This window comes from Argentina silus (genome assembly GCF_951799395.1).
Source record: "Argentina silus genome assembly, chromosome: 6".
Taxonomy (NCBI): Eukaryota; Metazoa; Chordata; class Actinopteri; order Argentiniformes; family Argentinidae; genus Argentina; species Argentina silus.
The window spans coordinates 23,813,452-23,835,564 of NC_139660.1; the positions used below are offsets into that span (position 1 = coordinate 23,813,452).

A 22,113-nucleotide genomic window follows, 5' to 3' on the forward strand; every position below is an offset into this window, starting at 1 on the left:
ACAGCTCTACGTTTTAAACACGTATCAAACATGTTTTCTATTTTGCCATTAACAGCATACAAACATAAATGTATTCCACGGTCGTATACAGATTTTGTTGTGCCTCTTAAAATAAAATCTAGCCTTCTGTAAGATTTTGCCTTCAGATGTCGGGAACAAATGCCAGCAATCTTGTAGCGGCAGGCGAAATGTATCCTGATGTAGGGTAGACATAATAAATTGTCAGAGTTATCCAAGAGAATCTTGGTAGAGCAAACTGCGGAAATTCCGCTTGACTGAACTAAGCGCGAAGCCCTGACAGATGGTACCAACCTGATAGTGAGCTTCCTTTCCAGGATACATACCTTGTTGGTGTGTGTGTGTGTGTGTGTGTGTGTGTGTGTGTGTGTGTGTGTGTGTGTGTGTGTGTGTGTGTGTGTGTGTGTGTGTGTGTGTGTGTGTGTGTGTGTGTGTTTTGTGTTTTGTGTTTTGTGTGTGTGTGTGTGTGTGTGTGTGTGTGTGTGTGTGTGTGTGTGTTTGTGGAACGCGCGAAGCCTCACCTGCAGCCCGCACCGGTTTCACACGGACTTACGCGCTGTTAATGAAAACGATGAGCTCGTCGCTGCTTCGTCAGTAGCGCGGAATGGTTGCGCTTCATTATTCTAGTTAGTCCAAGTGTGTAAGTCACATTAACATGCGTCAGAGGGGTCACTGCTCCAGCGTTCTTTAACAAGACAAGGTCGTGCTCCGGGCTGTTCAGTATATCTACACGATGCTAATGAACAACTTTGAAGTGTGTGTGTGTGTGTGTGTGGGGGGGGGGGGGGGGGGGGGGGGGGGGGGGGTCATATACACACGTAGATAATTCAACACTACGCTATGGCATAGGTTTTTGTCGAAGAAGTGCATTTGTCAAGCTAATGTACGGCTTTAACTCATCAACACTACCACACTGGCACAGCAGCCGACTGCCATAACACAGAGCTTTGATGGCCTGACTGTTGTAGCACTTAGACTCTGACTGGCTGCCTGAATGCCAGATGTTGACAATAATGAGGCTGAGTGATGTGCTGAGTACAGTGGGCCTCTCCTCATCAGTCTGATGTGGAGAGACTGAGAGGCCTTTCTTACACGGAGGGGGGGAGGATGAGCCAAAGTGGTCTGAAAATATGACGAGAGGTAGGAGAGAATAACAGGGAGATGCACGGTCAGAGCTGAGTATTTCCCTGTCTTGGTTTCTTAAGCCAGCAAAGCCCACCCCCGCCCCCCCCATCCCCCCACCCCAGCCCCCCCCCCCCCCCCCCATCCTCTGACTAACCCACTCCCCATTCTCTCTCCATCACTCTGTGTATGTGTGTGTATGTGTGTGTGTTTCTCTCTCTCTCTCACTCTCTCTCTCTCTCTCTCTCTCTGTCTCTCTCTCTCTCTGGGTAAAGGTCTGACATGCACAGGCTATTTTTAATAAAAATGAAACAGCCACGTCTTGCAGTGAGGCGAGTCCACACAGAGTGAAGTCAGACTGAAACAGCGATTTGCAATTTAGGCCTGTGTCACAACTCATCATCCCTGTCTGAGCCAGCACAAGTATATCGCCCTCACTTTCACTCTCTATCTCCCTCACGCCATCCCCTCACACACACACACACACACGCACAAACGCATGCTCGCACACACACGCACGCCAGAAACACACACACACACACACACACACACACACACACACACACACACACAGAATCTCAAAGACTCAAACAACATTAAATGATATGTCTGTGTTGTAATTGGGAGGCGGTAGAAATGCTTGCAAACTAAAATGAACAGCACTCCAACTATACTTTGAAATGGATGAGGACGTGATAGTGTTGTGGATGAGAAGAAGACACAATCCAAAGCACTGGAGAGCTGGGATTTATTGAATGGTTAAAAGATGAGGAGAAACAGACACATTGGTTCACACAGACTGAGTGCACATCTGGCATTAATATTGATGACATTGCATTATGTGTGCGAAATAATATAAAAAAAATGCATTATTCCTTTTCAACCGAAATCTTCCCCCTGAAACGAAATGATGTGAAGAAAGTCGACAATATTTCTTCTGATCAAAAGCTCAAATTATTTCTTTGTTCTCAAGCATAGCTTTTCAAAAATAGGACAATTTTCTGTGTGAAAATACATGATTGTTAGTGTTCTTCTCTGTCCATTTCGTAAACATTGTAATTTGGATCAATTAAAAGATATTCTGATTTATATTACACAAAGCCATTTAGGGTTAATGGTCCTATAACATTAGCATTAGCTAATGCTCATTTGCATCTAAATGGATGGGTTTTGTGGCAAAAATGCAGACATTTTAATTGTACTGTCTCAGGGAGAACTGAGCTATTTTTTATATAAAACAAAGGTGAACTTGCAAGGTTTAATGGTAGCAATTTTGCATTTCACTGTATACTTGTATGCACGTGACAAATAAAGAAATCTTGAATCTCTTGAATCAATTATATTCTAAAAAATAGCATAAGTCACTGTGCCTTTGTGTAAATGTTTTTAGTGTGTAAATTGAGTTTATGTAAAAGCGAGGGAGGTTTGCACTGAACTGAAGCCACAGTAACACTGACAGTGGACATAAGTGAAGGAGAGTGATGGATGCAGGAAAGAGAGGGAGATAGATAGAAGAATTGTGATTCCACATTTTCAGTCTTGTTAAGTTGGTGACAGCTTTCATTGCACCAAGCCTCAAAGATCGATGGCTGGGATCTGACTCTAATGCTAACTAAACTCGGATCGTTAAACTTTTGGGAAATGAGGACAGAAATTGATTACATTATTTATGGGTTCAATTAATCTCTTAAGGGGAGCCTATTTTACTACTGGGCATTGAGGCGTGAGGGTGGGGTGGGGGGGGGGGGTGGCGCTAGGGACGACATCAATCACCTGCTGGACTGGCAATTGTGCCTGACACAGTAAAGTACTGGCGCTCTGCCCCTCAGGTCCAAACATACAGTCTGTAGCCACAAACATCTCTCACACTCAACATCAAACCTATGAACCCCAATTCTGTCAAGCAATCTTCCTAACTAAGGCATCCATGGTGTCCCTAAATGCACATGGCACAGTAAAAACTAAGAACAATATACCAAAGGGTAGACATAAATGAACAGAGTCCAATATTTTCCACAATCTTCAGTGTGCTATTCTCCACAATCTTTATGAGTTAATGAGATTCAAGTCAACATCTCAGCATGTCTTCACTCTAACTCAGAGCTCTGTTTGCTTTCATTTTAATGAAGACAGTAGAGATTACACTAATTATCTCTCCTCTCAGGTAATCCTGCGCTGACTGTTGGAGTCCAGAAGCATGTGTACAGCATGGGAAAGAAGGAGACTGAAAAGAAAAGAGTGAGTGAAAACTGACCACCATGCGATAGCAAGAAAAACACGATGGAGGAGAGAGAAGAAAAGGTGCAGAACCAAAAGAGAGGATGGAAAACTCACGAGAATCTGCCTCTTACTAGTCATTCTCAAAACTTCCATTGAAATAAGGTCTACCAGCAAACTTCCACAATGACAACGCAAACTGTGCTTCTATTAATCTGTGTCTGTGTAGGGGAGGAGCTGAGGCAAGGTAGCTCTCTAATTGTTAGTTCCTCAAGGGAACGAGTTCATTTACCAACAACAGCTCAGGGTAGTCTGGAACACGAAATAGATTTCAAGTCCAGAGAAAATGCTGTTTCATCTCTGAAAATCAAAGAACAAGTTGATCATGGTCAGAAAAACAAGTTTACCCCTGATCCAGAGGTCCCTGTTTTGAAAGATGAAGAAAAAAGGGATCAGAAAATTGTAGAGAGATCTATAGATGAGAGGGAAACAAGTGTAACCCCAGAATCTCCCCATGATGCTTTATCTCGATACTCGACCCCTCAAACCACATTCACTCCTAGAAAAATATGGAATATGTTCACATCTAAGAGTGAGGCTAGAGTTGTAAATACTGTTCACACCCTAGTGGCCCTGGAATCTATGGATGGAGACCCCAGTATAGAGGGCAGCCACCGTATGAGCCTCCAGACTGATCTTCATTTGGACTCAGATGTTCTCCCAGAGAGGAGGAGCAGCTTCGTGGTGGGCTTGGTGTCTGAAGACGTTGGGGCGGGGCTACGTCTGGAAGGGGCAGGGTTACGCATGGAAGGGGCGGGGTTACGTCTGGAAGGGGCCAAGCCTCACTCTCGTCGTAGGCGGAGCTGGCTGTGGAACCAGTTCTTCGTGATCGAGGAGTACAGAGGGCCAGAGCCGGTGCTCATTGGACGGGTAAGACACCACAACACAACCAATATTTGTATTCATAAACTCTTAGAAAAAAGGGTTCCCTAAGGGTTCTTTAGCTATCCCTGTAGGAGAACCCTTTGAAGAACCTTTTTAGGTTCTTTGTAGAACCCTTTTTTTTTCCACTTAGAACCCTCTATGGAAAGTGTTCTACATGGAACCAAAAAGGGGTTCTTCATAGGGTTCTCCCACAGGGACAGCTTATGAACCCTTTCATAGTTCTTGGTAGCCCCGTTGTTTCTAAGACCATAGGCCTGAGGGAACAGTACATAATCCACTATGGTTAGTAGTGAATCAGTGTGGTGGCTGTACACACAACAGCAACAACACTCCAGGAGCTGTCAGGAGATGTCAAACCAATCTCAGGATGAGATGTTGTGGAGGTGTTTTAAACCAGAGCACACCTGAACCATTGCAGAATCCCTGGAGGTTACTTGTAGCACTTCACAGGCAACTGCCCAGCCCAGCGCTTCACTGCTAATGCAGCTTCTGGCAGCTTTGCTCAGTGTGGATTATATTACCAGTGACGCTTACAGGGAATTCTGCCAGCCACTGGAGCAGTTTACTTTAATACTGACACCACAGTAGGAGTCTCACCAACACTGTATACACCTCATAAATGTTTAATCTTCCTCTCTGGCTGTTATTGATACAGTCATGCAGAGATGTTGTTAGCGCAATCAGCAGCAGAGGCATGCTATTCTGCTTGTTGTGGTGCGTTAGTATGATTCAGGGCTCGATTGCATGGCTCTTATTAGGAATTTCGCATTAGACGGTTGAGTCAGATGTTCTCCTCTATTTGCCTGTGAAACACAGATATGGTTGTGAAATACAAGCATCATAAGAGAGGTTTTGTGTGATGTATCAACCCTCAAAGCCAAGTACATGATCAGAGCGTATACAGTATGCTGGGATTTTAAATACATGTTTATTAACCATTGAAATATGTACGTATGCATATGGATGAATATACTTATTATATGGACGAATATACTTACTAATTAAGTTTCTACTGGTAAAGAACAAGAACACAGAGTAGAAATAATGTATGTAAGATACTGTACTGTACACTCTTACAAAAAAGGTGTTAGTAGAGCAATCTACTGTAGGGTTCTTCGGGTTCTCTCTTCCCTGTTTGGTGCTAGGTACTGTAGAACCCTTTTCAGAGTCTATGTAGAGTTCTGCCTTGAACACCCTGTAAATGGTTCTACCCAGAACCCTCTGTGAAGGTTTTTTTTATACCAAGAACCCTTTTATCTTCTAAGAGTTCTACCTAGAACCCTCTGCTATTTTCTGTATTTTAGATTAACTTTGGTTGTCTCTATTAATAATGTATATATATGTTAAACCCTTTTAGGTTCCATGTTAAACCCTTTCCAAAGATGCTTCAAAATGGACCCCAAAAGGGTTCTTCACTGTTGCGCCCACAAGAGCAATAACCACAAAATTCAACCTTGAATAGCAAGTGATAGTGTAATGTAGAGGGACGGATCTATAGACTTGCAAGCAATTCACACTTGGGGTGGCATTTTTTATATGACAGAACTCTATCCCACATTTCCACTGTAACATTACAGAAATGTTTACAGTGTGAGGCCCTATCTAGACACACAAATAATAATCTATGTATAACCCTCGAGGAACCCTCAAAAAAACAATTTATTGTATTGGTTCTCCGGGTTAAAATACATCCAAAGAACCCTTGAAGAAGCCTCTCCTCCAAATAGGGTTCTTTGATGAAAATGGTTCTAGGTAGAACCCAAACTCTCCAGCAAGAGCTGTTCTGAAACCCTTTTTTCTAAGAGTGTGAGTGAGAGGAGAAGAGAAAATGGAGATGAAAGCGAGTGGGGAAAGTGACAAACAGGAGGGGGAAGGAAACCCTCTGGGAATTCCATCAGAGATAATAATAATAATAAAAAATGTCCTCCCTCAATGTTTTGTTTTTATGGATTGGATAAGTTTCATCCCCACAGAGAAAATAGTTCGCCATGCCGACTGATGCACAGCAGGACTGAGCGAGCAATTAGATAGGGAAGAGAGGGGGAGGGGGCGGGCAAAGAGGAGGGGTGTTAGGGGTGTGAGATGGGTAGAGAGACTGACAAAGATGTCTCTCGTGTTGAAGCGTGGGATCAAAACCCAAGCTAGTTTTAAGTGCGGGGGGGGAGGTTTGGAGGGAATAAACCCCCTACTTCCTCATCTAGAATTTCTTTGTGTGTGTTGTCTGGTGTGTTTCTGTAATCCCTAACTTCAACTTTGAACAACACACACCCACACCCACACCCACACGCATGTGCACACGCACCCACACACACACACACATGCATGTGCACACACACCCACACACCCACACACATGCATGCACACACGCACACACACACACACACACACACACACACACACACACACACACGCACACACACAGCAGAAACACACACACACCAGACACACACACACACACACACACACACACACACACATGACATTAACATCTCCTCTGAATGTTACTGCCCTCCCTGTTAGAGGAAATGCACATCTGTGTGATGGCCTTGCAGCCATGAATCTCTCTCCGACTCCTGGCCTACAGCGTATGACGTCTTTCACTAGTTATTGGCTTGTGCTTGAATCTTACAAGAAAAAAAATAACATCTACAGTTTTATGGCTCAGTAAATGTTCACCGACAGAGGTTGCTACATAGGTCAAATCAAATCAAATCAAATCAAATCAAATCAAATCAAATCAAATCAAATCAAATCAAAGTGTATTCATTGAATACACAGAACATAGCCGTAGACGGTGCAATGAGATGCTTTAGGGCGAGCTAGCTCATCAACAATGCAACAATCACGACAATCAACACAATCAGCAAGGGGAGGAATAAGAAGTGGTCTTGGTTGGGAGTGGCTGTGTAGAGAGGTCCGCAGCGCAGGCGGGCAGTCAGCGGAAAGGACGTGAGTAAGCCTGGTGGATTAGGAGCATGTGCAGATGGGCCTTAAGGGTAGAGAGATGTGAAGGGTCCTGGTCAGAAGGAAGGCTGAGTAATCCCCTCTAGCTTTCTATTTCGGTGTGTCTGTTTCTCTCTGGCCTTTTTTTTACCCAGCTAGAGCTTCACTGTTAACATCCTCACTGCAGAGGCTGCCACGATATTAAACTGCTCTCTGCTAAGCAGAATGGGCAGTTCCTGTCACACAAACAGACGGACATGACTGAGAGAGGGAAACAGATGGGCTGACGGACAGTCAGAGCAGGAGAGGTGGCTTGTCGCACAGAGAGAGAGAGGAAGAAAGAAAGAGGGGGGGGGGGGGGGGGGGGGCAGAAAAAGAGCAGAGCAATGCTAAACAGATGGATTTACAGGAGGGAAAGGAATAGACAGATGGACAGAAGAGACAGAAAGGTGGACCCATACAGATGGACACGAAGGGCTGCCAGACTAGTATCATGCATGTGTGAACTAACACAGGGACATTTGCAGGGTCGCTAGTCCCCCCCCCCCCCCCTCCCTCCCCCCCCCCCCCCCCCCCCCCCCCCCCAACAAGTCCCACGTGGCCTCCGTGGTTCAGTGACTTGATGAGCTGTATGCGTCAGTACTCATTCTCGGCCCCCCAATGGACCCCACACACACCTGGTGCCGTTCCATTCAGACTCACTGAGCTCCACACATCTTGCGTCGGAGTGGTTCGGTCGTATTCACGCGGTCTTGTTTGGATACGGAGCGTTCTAGAGACTCATGCTAATGAGGGGGTGTATTATTTCCTGTGTCAGTGGTTGCGGCTTCGACATTATCTGACTTAACAAAACCACCTCTGGCGCTGTAAACACTCGAGATCAAAGAGAACCCGAGACAGTCATTACTGCAGGTGTGATGCAGAGATCTTTTCATGTTGTCATGTGTTTCTGTTACCCCTGACTCCATCTTCAAACAACACACAACCGTGCACACGCACACAAACACGCGCACACACACAGAAGCATGCACTCCACACACACACACACACACACACACACACACACACACACACACACACACATACACACACGCATGCACATACGTACGCGCACGCACCCACACAAACATGCACTGCACACAAGCATGCACACACACACACACACACAAGCAGGCACACACACACACACACACACACACACTCTTTTATGTTTTTTATGTTGGAGTTCTCTGTATCCATCTTCCTACAGCTGCACACAGACATGGACCGGGGTGATGGGCGCACCACCTACGTCCTGGAGGGAGAGGGCGTGGGCTCCGTGTTCGTTATCGACGGGCAGACGGGCAACATCCACGTCACCAAGTCCCTGGACAGAGAGGAGAAGGACCAGTACCGACTGGTCGCCACGGCCACTGACCGCCAGACGGGCCGCGCCCTGGAGCCCTCGTCCCAGTTCATCATCCGCGTGCAGGACATCAACGACAACCCGCCTGTCTTCCGGGACGAACCCTACAGCGCCACCGTGCCCGAGATGGCCAACATAGGTACTGTATCACACTGTGAGCTCCACGGATTCACATGAAAGAGACGCCTCGCGGCTTGGCATGTTATTCGAGGAGGCTTCCCCTGTCCCTCTCCCACCCTCCCCCCCAACCCCTCACCCACCTCTCTCTTTGTATAACAGGTACATCCATCATCCAGGTGACAGCCACAGATGCGGATGACCCCACATATGGCAACAGTGCCAGGCTGGTGTACACAGTCACGCAGGGCCAGGAGTATTTCTCTGTGGATCCCCAGACAGGTCTAGTGCTCTCTCTCTGTACTAGGCTTATGAAGTCCTTTCAAGCTGCATTTGAAAGCGTATGCCTGGGTGATGAAGTGTGCATGCACTGCTGCATATGCCCTTGTGATTTGTAGAGATGACCATCTGCTGTGTGGCCTGTCTGTACATCCACACTCACCCTGCAGTATGGACAGAAAAATATGATAAACATTTTGTGTTTTATAAGCCCATACTGTGTGGGCTGGGCACCGTTGGAAACTAGAACGACAGTTACATGAATAGAAATGGAATCAAATCAAAAAGACAAATATACATGTGACATTAGAGCTCCTGTATGATCTTTGGCTCTGTGTTGGTTTACTTTTCCCTGTGCTCTACCTTCCTCCTCCTCTCCTTCAGGTGTCCTGCGTACTGCGGTCCCTGACATGGACAGGGAAACTCAGGATGCGTACATGGTTGTCCTTGAGGCCAAAGACATGGGGGGGCATTTGGGAGGGATGTCGGGGACGACCACGGTGACGGTGCGGCTGAGTGACATCAATGACAACCCTCCTCGCTTCGCAAAGAGTGAGCAGCATGAATACTGTCATCCTGTTAATAAGCAGCAACATTCAACTACTTTACCTCCAAAAATTAATGTCTGTGTGTGTGTGTGTGCGTGTGTGTGTATGCGTACGTGCGTGCGTGTGTGATCATAATGATGAAATGTCTTGTAATCGCACTTGTGAGGCATTCTGATCATTCCTTGCCACATGAACCTTTTTAGGGTTGTCACTGTAGGACTTGTGGCACTGCTAGTGTTTCAGCCGTCTGTAATCGCTGCAACTCCATAGGCCGCCCACCTCTTGAGTTGTGGAAGGTAAAAATCACATCTTAAACCAAAACATGAGGGCTGGCCTTGTTTTGGTCTTTGAGAAAATGAAATGTAATGCGCATAATAATCAATAGAGTATTGCCCTTACTCCGAATAAGACACTCTTTCACTAACACTAGTTGTCCCTAGAGGTTGACACTAGAGGTCCACGAGCATGATAGGACTTACAATGAAATAACAATTTTGCTTTACTCAACCCACAACATAGTTTTGCTCTCAGTCGATAAGACCATGTACAGTTTCCTGCATATGTAATGGAAAAGTGAAGCATTTTTTCTTCTTTTGGCTCTACACTGCATAAGTTTGGATTTGATTAGATTTGAATTCCTCTGAGGTTAAAGTAGAGGTTCTCAGCTTTCTTTGTATGGTATTTGTGTACATATTGGTTTCACCAGTTAGAAATTACAATCCTTTTTATCTATAGTCCCTCTATTTCAGGGTACCCAAAAGTAATGGGACAATTGGCTTGACAAGTGTTTCTGGTTAGTCAGGTGTGTTCATTGGTGCAGGCATAAGAGAGCTGTCAATGTCTAGTATTGATTCTAGACTTTGCTTTTGCCTTTGGAGTTTGCTATTGGTGTCTGTAAACATGAGGACCAAAGGTGTCAATGGACGTCAAGGATGCCTTTATTACGCTGAAAAATCGAAAAAAAACGAACATAGCCAAAACCTTAGGTTTGCCAATATCAACATTTTGGAACATTATTAAAAAGAAAAAAAAGCACTGGTGACCTCGCACCACTGCAAACGGGCTGGTAGGCCAAGGCAGAAAAAAAGATCTGCCCAAGATGTATAGCATACCACCTCATCTGTGAAACATATTTACATTGATGATGTAACTGCTGACAGCAGCAGCAGAATGTATTCTGAAGTGTACAGAAACATCTTGTCTGCTCAAGTACAAGCAAATGCCTCCAAATTCATTGGATGGCACTACATCATACAGCAAGACAATGACCCAAAACATACTACCATAGCAACTAGGGAGTTTTTCAGGGCCAAAAAGTGTGAAGTTCTTGACTATCCAAGTCAATCTTCAGATTTAAATCCAATTGAACATGCATTTCATTTCCTAATAATAAGATTTTAGGCAAAAATACATTAAAAAAAACAACAACTGAAGCTGGATGCAGTACAGGCCTGGCAGAGCATCACCAGAGAAGACACACAGCGTCTGGTGGGGTCAATGGGTGCAGACTTCAGGCAGTTATTTCATGCAAAGTATGTCAACCAGATACTAAACATGAGTGCTTAATTAGGACATTTGATAAATCTGTCTCATCACTTTTGGTACCCTGAAACAGGGGGACTATGCATAAAAAGTGTTGTAATTTCTAAAATAGTGAAAATGACCATCAAATAAAAGTTTGAGATTCTCTACTTTAACCTCATAGTAATTGTTTGATTTCAAATCCAATTTTGATTTCATTGCATTGTAGAGCCAATAGAAGAAAAGATGCTTCACTGTCCCATTACTTAAGGTACTGAAGACTCTTAGAGGGGAAGGGAGAGTGATGCACCAAAATTCCCAATACTGATACTTGGAGGAAGGAAAATTGCTGCGCAGTAACGTACAGTAACGTACAGTAACGTACAGTAGGGAAGACAATGTTGTGTTTTGTTTTGAATTGAAAGCCTTTGTCGAATTTTCGCGAAGACACACCTGGCTCAAAACAAGGCCAGTCCTTGTGTGTTGGTTTAAGATGCAATGTTCACCTTCCACAACTCATATGGTGGGCAGTCTTTTGAGTTGAAGCAATTACAGATTTCAACTTTAAGCGACGTTTTGTTTTTGAGTTTGAATTTATTTGACTACCCTCTTGTCATCATAATCATTTTTTATCATGATTGTGATCAATATGAAACAATAAAACATTTTCAATCGAGACTAAGGTCTCATGAAACACAGTGAGAGATTATGTCAGTATTTTCCCAACCAAGCTTTTCTTACATTCCATTCTATTAATATTTCATCTAAAGTTCAGTCCTTTCTGCTTCAATAGACAGTAAAATCACTGCAGAATATAACGCTCTGCAAAGATGTGTGACATACAAAGTGGTGTGTGTGTGTGTGCGTGGGCATGTGTGCACGTGTGCATGTGTGTGTGTGTGTGTGTATGTGTGTGTGTGTGTGTGTGTGTGTGTGTGTGTGTGTGTGTGTATCCAGGGCAAATCAAATATACAGTTATAGTTAGAGTTATGCAGTGCATACAGGTCTATCTAAAATGTCCAAATGCACATAATTGTTCTTTGTATTACTTAAAAAAAAAGATATATAGATATTTTGATCTGTTCATATTGTACTACTCAAAATGTTTAATGGTCACCAAAAGCTTATGATCTTACTTGAAGATATCTCATAGAATTAACTATGTAAACATTTTCCACTTCATTACTTTTAGCGAGCTTTTAGCAACCACACAACGTTTCTATCAAAACTTCCTTTTCTAGTTAATTTATTACTGCTGTATAACATCTACTATAGTACCATACCTCGCTGTAGGTCATTATCTTTTATCTGACGGTGATGCCCTGAGTGAGTATAAACCAACAAACATCTAATTTTGTATTCTCTTTTCATCTGTGGAGAGAGGTGCGTTGTTAAATGTAGAAAATCCGGGAGGCATTGCATTATTAACATGCATCATTAGATTGAAATACGAGCCTTTACTCTGCTCAGAGGGGAACCATTACCTGAATGCAATAACGATACAGCGGCATCACAGAGAGATGTGGAGATACATCATCTAAAGCCAAGTAACTGCCAACGCAGCCACAGATCCCTGCTTGCTGGCTGCCACTTCCCTGGCGACAACGCAAATACATTTAGTTTTCATTAATACTACAGAATTAACAGTCTTCCTCAGAATGTTCCACTCTCTTTTCGGTTCTCTGTTCTATGTGTTTGGTATCTCCATAAAGTCTCCAAAAAAGGGGCTGAAACTATTTCATAAGAGTGACATTTCAGTCCAGGACCTTGGTCAGGCATGAGGTTAGGATGGGAAGAGGTGGAACACCAAAAAGGTCACCCGACCAATCAAATGGCAGCAATTGCCACACACACCCAAGACCATCTAGAATGACACCGTTATGATCGCTCCACGGTCATTATGAAGGTCTCTCTCCATGCCATGCCAGGTCACTCATCTGGACACTATGGTCTCCCCTCCTTCCTGTAGGTGTATGGTCATTCTCTGTGTCTGAGCTGGCAGCACCGGGGGTGGAGGTGGGACGCCTATCAGCCACAGACGCTGATCAGGGAGAGAACGCCCTGCTCACGTACAGCATCACAGACGGAGAGGAGAGGGAAACCTTTAACATAACACCAGGAAGAGACAAAGAGGCTGTCATTGTGCTGAACAAGGTGAGTCATGATGAGACCGGGTAGGGAGAGAGGAGACCGCGAGAAGCAACAGAGAGAAGAATGTACGATATGTTGGGTTGGGGTACAATGGGGCAAAAGGTGGAGACAAGATAGCTATGAATCAATACAATTCTTTTACTACCCAGATAGTCTCCCACAGAATTCATTTAGTCTCCGACAGAATTCACAATGGCGCAAAAATACAAATTTTAATACTTGGCCTAATACTTACAGTGCAGGGCTGATCAAAGGCACTTTACCAGAATGTTGATTAAGCAAAAAAATAATATCTTGACATGTCCAGGCAGAAATGTTTAAAACAGCAGGAGGGAGGAGTGGCAGCGATTAGCGGTATACAGTATGCAGCAGACTTCAATCAGTCTTCATCAACGCTGGTAATGGGCTGCTTTGAATAAGCAAATTATCGGACTGGAAACAGTGTTTTCTTCTGTCTCCGTCGCAGAACAGTTCTGCGTGCCTGCTGTGATTGCAGTGTGTGCTGAAGAGAGCGTGATTAACTCTTGTGAAAAACGTCAACTCACCTCGGTTGGCCTGAAAAGCAAGAGGTATTCAAAATAGCCTCAGAATTTATGCATAACTAATTGAAAAATGAAAGACTCCCGACATGCAGTTGAATTGCAATCAGTAAACCGGAAAATGGGCTATGAGCTTTTCTTCAATGCGGTTTTAGTACATGGGGCCATCACAAGCAACATTCCAACCCTTAATTTAACAAAGTGTGTGAGATGAGGGTAAAGAAATGAGAGAGATTGAAGGAGTGATAGATTGACTGAGTGAATGGAGAGAGAATGAATGATGTAAAAAAAGGTATAAAGGAGCATGATGAAGAGAGGGGAGAAAGAAAGTGTTTGGGTTTGAAAGTGTGATGAGTGCTTGTTCACTGTGCGCATGTAGAGTAGGATAGATAGGTAGGGATGAGTGACGAGACCTCAATCAAATAAATTGTATGAAAAAAAAATGGCCATCTCTCTCTCTCAGTTGCTGGACTACGAGAGCCGCAGTTCTTTCTCTTTCTCCGTGGAGGTGGTGAATCCTATCGTGGACGCGCGCTTCCTACGTAGAGGTCCCTTTAAGGACCGTGCCACCGTGCGAGTCACGGTCCTCAACGCTGACGAGCCTCCGCGCTTCTCCAGGTCCCGGTACCGCCTGGACGTGTCTGAGAACTGCCCTCCCGTCTGCTCTGTGGGCCGTGTTGCCGCTGTGGACCCTGACACGGGCCAAAGCACCAACATCAGGTACACTCACTCTCTCACACACACTCACTCACTCACTCTCACTCTCACTCTCACACTCTCACACACACACTCTCACTCTCACTCTCACACACACACACACACTCACTCACCCACTCACTCTCACACTCTCTCACACACACACACACACTCACTCTCACACTCTCACTCTCACTCTCACTCTCACTCTCACTCTCACTCTCTCACACACACACACACACACACACACACACTCACTCACTCACTCTCACATACACACACTCACTCTCACATACACACACACACTCACTCACCCACTCACTCACTCTCACACTCTCACACACACACACACACACACACACTCACTCACTCTCACTCTCACACTCTCTCACTCTCACACTCTCACACTCTCACTCTCACTCTCTCTCTCACTCACTCACTCACTCACTCACTCACTCTCTCTCTCACTCATTCACTCACTCACTCACTCACTCACTCACTCACTCACACACATCATCATCTTTTCTCAATCTCTCTCCTCTCTCTCTCTTTCCCTCTCTCTCAGGTACTCCATCGATCCCCAGTCGGACCCCGAGGCCCTGTTCCGTATTGCTTCTGACAATGGTCTTATCACGGCGGTGATGGAGTTGGACCGAGAGCGGGAGCAGTGGCACAACATCAGTGTCATCGCGGCCCAGAGAGGTATATGAAGCAGGCAGTACCGGGCCCTGCAGCTTAGCAAGGCAGACATGTTTTACTGCTATCTGTTGCTGTTCGCTCTGGGCTGATGGCAAGGAAATGTGAAATGATAAAGTCAAGGTTAACCTCAATATGTGGCGTTCTTATAATTCACTCCTTTTACAGACAATCCCAACCTTGTGACCAGAGTTGTGGTTGCCATAGAGACCCTGGACCAGAATGACAATGCTCCGGAGCTGGATAGGCAGTATACCACGTCTGTGTGTGACTCTAGTGCCCCAGGACAGGTCAGTGCTAAGTGCTAACACTTACCCTAAGCAGTTAGCCTAATCTTAGAACATAGCCTCTGGTGCTGATTAGCATAATGCTGATTTTGACCCTTTTTCTTAACCCAAAATCTTATCAGGTCAGTTCACTTTTGAGGTCACAAAAGATTTATGCTCTTTGCTTTTCAACTTCTCCTTTTATCAGCAAATTGTTCTATGCAACATCAGATATTTGCTTTTTATAGTAGCCAAATCACCCTACGGAGCCAAATGGAGCTGAGCTGTACTGGGCTGTACTGGCCTGCTTACGCATCCACTATAGTTGCTGTAACAGTGCTTGGAAGGATAATGTGAAAAGTTCGGGTTCGCCCTGTAGTGTGATAAGCCCCCCAAGTCCCTTTCTCAGTGTGCCATTGGATGAATTCTGGTGAGCCCCAATAGAAGCCGTTTCCTCGCTGTCTCCTAGGTGGTGCAGGTGGTGCGGGCCATAGATAAGGACCAGGGAGGACAGGACACCACAGTCCACTTCAGCATCCCTCCAGAGTCCAGCTCTGCCCTCAACCTCACCATCAGAGAGAGTGGAGGTAGGTCGTACAGTACCAGGGGGCACGGGCACAGGCATGGGCACGGACGCGGGTACGGGCACGCACCCCTCTAGCCATGTTCAATACCTTGCTTCAAGCCCCAAATTAGAATACAATGTATCTCTATGATTATTATGCTCAATATGCATTCAGCATTGACAACTCTTTACAGTCATTATATCATATTCAATTTCCAACATGTCTTTTGCTTGCATAATGGTAGAATGCCAATCGTGTCCTGGTGGTCTGATGACTCATAGAAATAGAAATAGTATGCAATGGTGCATCATAATTATTACCATGACAATCAATGTACTTCAATAAGCTATGAAAGTCCATACATCACAAACTGCAAAATGTAAACATAACTGGAGACACTCTTTTTTGGGGGATAGGCATCATTGTTAGGATTGCTAGCAACAGTAACTCTGAGCGTTAGCCAACGAAGGGATGTAATAGCCAGACAGATTGCCATGGTTTGAGGGAGCATGTCTGTTCTACTCATTCTATTTCTATGCCGCTTATCGTATTCGCTCTTGACCGCAGGTGCCACGGCCAGCCTGGTTCTCCAGTCGGCCCTGCAACTGCTCCCAGGTTTCTCCTCCTCCTTACTCACCCTCTACGTCCCCATCGTGCTGAGGGACGGGGCGTCCGGCCTCACCAACACAGGGACAGTCACCGTGACTGTGTGTCCCTGTCTGAGCGGGGGGATGAGGGCCGAGGAGAGGGGGAGGCAGAGGGACCGGGGCTGGGAGAGACACACCATGTGTCTGCCCCTGCCCTCTTCTTCCCCGTCGCTCATATTCAGTATGGTCACTCTGCTGGCGCTGCTGGCCTGTGTCACCACTCTACTGGGTGAGACTCTCAACTCCTTTTTTTTTTTTTCCTTTTCCCGAAGGCGCTTCCTATCTGAAGTAGTAGTGTTTATTTCTCTCCACAACCCGGCCGCAAATCCACCATAGAGTAATAACTAGAAAAAGAAGTTCCATAAGAAAATGTGTGGGCTTGCGAAGTCTTATTTTGGTCGTGGAAAAGGTTTAAAGATGTTTCGATAGATAGATAGATTTGCTGGGTAGTGAGCTGGTTTGGTTGGTTGGTTGGATGGATGGATGGATAGAATGTTAGATAGATAGATAGATAGATAGATAGATAGATAGATAGATAGATAGATAGATAGATAGATAGATAGATAGGATGAGCTAGGGGTACTCCACTGAACTACGCAACCTTGCAACATTCTATCTAACCTTCTAACCCATACTGATTAACCTTCAAACGTTGATTAATCTACTTACCCTCTCTCATCTATCCTCCTCTCTATCCATCAATCTAACCTCTCTATCTGTCCTTCTCTCATCTATCGATCTATCTATGTATCAATCTCACTTTCTTTCAACTACTCAGGAAATCGATCTATCAAAACATCTTTAAACCTTTTTCAGTACCAAAATAACACTTTGAAAGCCCACAAAGTTTCTTCTGGAACTTATTTTTCTAGTAAAATCTATGTTTGAAGATCAATCTTCTGTGTGTGAAAGAACACAGTTAGTTAAATGAAGAACTTTACCAGTCTAGGAGAGGAGTGGGCCTGGATTTTTAAAAGAGGATAAAATACTACTTTAGCCATGAAGCTTTCGGGGAAACTGACCCCCTGCCTGTTTGTCGTCTAGGTGCAGTATGCCTGTGTGTATGCATGCAGGCATAGTATCTGTCTGTCTTTGTCTGTCTGTCTGTCTGTCTGTCCGTCTGTCTGTCTGTCCGCCTGTCTGTCCGCCTGTCTGTCTATCTGTCTCTGTCTGTCTGTGTATCTGTCTGTCTGTCTGTCTATCTGTCTCTATCTGTCTGTCTGTCTGTCCGCCTGTCTGTCCGCCTGTCTGTCTATCTGTCTCTGTCTGTCTGTGTATCTGTCTGTCTGTCTGTCTATCTGTCTCTATCTGTCTGTCTGCCTGTCTGCCTGTCTGTCTGTCTAATAATCTATCTGTGTTATTTGTTTGTTTGTACACACGCATCTGGCCGGTGCTTTTGCTGGGCTGTCTGTGACTGCAGTGTGTGGTGTTTGAGTGGATGTGCCTCTCTTTCTCCCCCCTGTCCCAAGTGGTGTGTGCGCTCTCACTCTCGCTGCGCCATCAGAAGCGAGACTCCCTCTCCCCGTTCGAGGAGGATGACGTGAGAGAGAACATCATTACCTACGATGACGAGGGGGGAGGGGAGGCGGACACTGCAGCCTTTGACATCGCCGCGCTCCAGAGCATGCACAGGGTACAACGCATGCAGGACACTAGGAACATGTGAGTTTAACATGCGTGTGTGCCAGTTTGTGTGTGTGTCTGTGACTGTGTGTGAGTGCGCGCGTGCGCGTCTGCCGTGCCTGCGTGTGTGTGTGTGTGTGTGTGTGTGTGTGTGTGTGTGTGTGTGTGTGTGTGTGTGTGTGTGTGTGTGTGAGGGCACTTGCCTGCGTGCGAGTGTGTAGGTGTGTGATCCAAGCCTCATGTTCATCTCTTGAAACACAGATGGTACACACAGCAGAATCAGCCAAGGGCACGGACGTACAGCTGCAGCAGGAACCCTCGCTCTGCTCTGGACCCCAGGCGGCCAGGCTCTGCTCCCGTGTACGGACGCCTCTGCTACAACATCCACACCCTGCCTGTTCTCCCAGACTGCCAGGAAGGGCCACTGCAGGTTGGGGGGTTGCAGCTAACCCATCTGACCTATGGGCACCCAGGAAATCCCATGGCTAATTCACAAGTCATCCAGAACCAGGGGAGCTTTGATCTCCTGCAGCAGCCTGGAGCTGCTCCCATCATCAGCCCTGTCGAGACGTGCTGCTCCTCGAGCGTAGACGGACCAGGGAACACGACTGCTCATAGCAGCGAGAAGGAAGAGAGAGGCGGTGAAGGCATCTCTGAAACCCAGCAGAATCAGGACCAGGAACCAAATAGGGTCAGATATTAACTTTAATTTGGATGATTGGAATGGGATTTGGTGGGATTTGTGATGAGGGCTGAACAGATTTCTCGATTCATGGAACAGATGAATCAACGAATGCTTTAGCTAACAGATAATTTTGGAGAAAGAAAATATTGGCTTTCTATATATCAGACCAAGGACGTAGCTACAGTACAGCTATTGTGAGTGACATATAAACAAACAATTGACACCCTTTTGGTCTATGGGAATGGGAATGGCAATCCGGGGCTTTGATTTAGAGGCCATCATTTGATTTAGAGGCCATCAACTTGTAATGTACTCTATTTCTACCCCATACATTGTTTACCAGTTTGGGTTTCTAGTCTAAAAATATTTAGAAAATCTCTGAGCACTTAAATTACAAGGTAAAAAATAAATATTAGATGAATTGGTAGATTTTAACCAACTGACAGCCCTAGTTATGGTAATGTTTTTGGTGTTATTGTTGTGGTTTTGTTATTAACCTCAATCTGTCTCTTAGCACTGTTTTCCTTTTATGTTATTTCCCCCTAAAATCACCATGTTTTTCCTTCAGACACAGCCTGAATCAAATGAAGAGCTGATTCTGACCTACCCTGACCTAAATGGAACTTCCACACAGACTCACAGCAGCTCTTCATCAGAGCAGCAGGGGGGCCAGTCAGAGCCGACACTGGCCCACACCGCAGCACCATGCTCCGCAGTCGATGATATCGATTCCTCTTCTCCTCTGGTCTCAATGAAGAACCAAAATGACATTAGCCAGATAGATGGTTTTCAGATGCCAGCTAACCCACCGGGGGACACATACAGTATCGTGGGGTCACTGAATCAAGGCGGTGGAGGGATACCCGTGACCGGGACTACTTGTGGTTTGTATTCGGGTGGGGCAGAGCTTCTGGACATGTATGCCTTGGGTAGGAGGGACCTGACTCCACAGATACTGCCCCTACCTGTGGGCGTAATGGGGTACGGCAGGGGGTGGGGACCTGGGCGCCACCTGGTGTCTGAAAGGGGAGGGGCTGACTCCCTGCCCCTGAGAATGGAAGAGTTCCTGAAGTTCCGTCTGGATCAGGTGACCTTCGACCTGTCTCAGCCACCGTACGACTCGCTGCAGACCTACGAGTTCGAGGGCGGCAACTCAAGGGCGGAGTCGCTGAGCTCCCTGGAGAGCGAGGGAGAGCGGGAGGAGGAGAGAGAAAGGGAAGGAGGAGTGAACGAGTTAGACCAGAAGTTTCACAGGCTAGTGGAGCTCATCGAAGAGAGAGAACGAGAAAAGGAGAAGGAGAAGAAGTCAGCGGAGGACGAGACTTCGGTAGGAGACCAGGATACGGATGCCAATGATACAAGCGGAAAAGAGGGAGCAGACAGAGAAAAAGAAGAGAACAGGTGGGATTTCTAGAGAATCAACCTGCAACTAAAGATAGAAAGAGTGGGAAAATAATGGAAACACTGTGACTGATGCGATTTAAAAGCAATATGGGGCCAATATGCACACTTTCAAAGAGAGCATTTGATATGTTCCTCTCATTGACAGACTTCCAGCATGCTGGCTAGGCACAGTCAAGACTTGAAAGAAGATCCATGTACACCTTCTAAACTCACCGCTTCTGTGTTGATAAAGTGGATATGAAATCTGTCACTTTTAGACATTCCTTCTTGTAACTGATATTAATAATGCACTTATCTCGGCTTTCTAAGCTAAAGTTATGAAAAATTCACTTTCTGAAATATTGATTCCCATGCCCTAAAAGCTGCATTGTTGGAAAATAGGCCTCATGAAATATGGAAGGGATTTGCAATATTTTTAATATTGATAGTTTAATAGGGGCACTCTCACTCTGAACACTGTGGCTCTGAAATGCAACATTCAGAAGTGAATTAGAATTGGAGATTCTGCGTTAAACCAATTCTAAAGAGTGCACATGCATACCGTATGCATAAATTACACACACACACACACATTACATTTTCACAGACTCATATTCAAAAACTCATATTCACAGTAAAAAAAAAGATGCCTTGATTACAGCCCAGTAGACTTACTGTATATGTACTATGTTAAACACCAATTAGTCAACAATATCACTACAGTAAAATTCTATGAAACACTGCAATGTAATTTGCGCACTGACCCAGACATGACACCTTGTAAAAAGTTGAATAATATTTCCTACTGTAGCAACAAATTAAGATGTTAATACTGTATGTAAATACTGTATCAACCTCTGAAAATGTGGTGATTATTCCTTGGATCTCGCACACACACCACGCAAATTGTTCACTCTTAGAGACACTGTCTTACAAATGACAAATCCAGTCATTGATTAAGACAAATCAAATCTCTCATGTTTGGTGATTAAATGGTTGGTGTTCAAGATGTTGTTGTCATCTGTTGTTCCAAGTCATTCCTTTGTTTCCAGAATAGCCTGTCATGTCAATTCAGTTGATTAATTTATTTTGGGCATATGCACACTTCATGATAGACAGGTACGACATGATCCTTTTCATCAGTTCATAACTTTACTACACATACGACAGTCAATGAAAATGCTCCCTCCAGATATGACGATTGGGGTCTGCAAATGCTGTCTGGCTCATTTCTACTACTGTGGCTACAACATAACTCATTATACTTTTGGAATGAGCTATTAGAATGATAACATTATTTTCGATTATAGTATGATGAAAACAATATAACAAACTTTGGGGCATTGGCCAATGGTTTGTTGTACTCAGGCTGGTTGTTTACTCACTTAGGGGAAATGAAATCTTAATCAACCATCTGAGTGGCATTTCAATTTGTCCACAACGATTTTGACAGCAAATCGTTAGCGCTTTGGGGAGAAAAATTAGGCGTGGTGAAATTGTTTTTTAATGAAGAAAGAAAAATAGAGGGAGAGAAGAAGTAAAAAAGTAAATGGACTCTCTACGCCTGATTAATTAGATAGGCCTCCTATGACAGGAGAAAGGATGACTTGAGTATTAACATCAAAATACGAAACACATTACAAAATATGAGGCTAATGTATAATGATAACCATCATTAAATATAGCTCTTCGGGAATAAATTGGACTAAAACATATAGTCAAGACAGGACACGAGACAGGCCACAT

General features: G+C 44.9%; 1 protein-coding gene across 1 annotated transcript; it reads left to right on the forward strand.

The window, feature by feature from the left end:
• Positions 1 to 3,999: 3,999 nt before the first annotated feature.
• Positions 4,000 to 21,259, forward strand: cdh24a (cadherin 24, type 2a; the record flags this gene model as incomplete). The annotated part of the gene is made up of 13 exons (XM_083672396.1): positions 4,000 to 4,287; positions 8,495 to 8,789; positions 8,930 to 9,049; positions 9,431 to 9,598; positions 13,085 to 13,269; positions 14,269 to 14,525; positions 15,067 to 15,203; positions 15,366 to 15,487; positions 15,933 to 16,050; positions 16,597 to 16,905; positions 18,146 to 18,338; positions 18,561 to 18,990; positions 19,553 to 21,259. 13 exons carry the CDS (start codon positions 4,000 to 4,002, stop codon positions 20,396 to 20,398), a joined length of 3,468 nt encoding a protein of 1,155 aa, XP_083528522.1. The 3' UTR covers positions 20,399 to 21,259.
• Between the last annotated feature and the right edge of the window lie 854 nt (positions 21,260 to 22,113).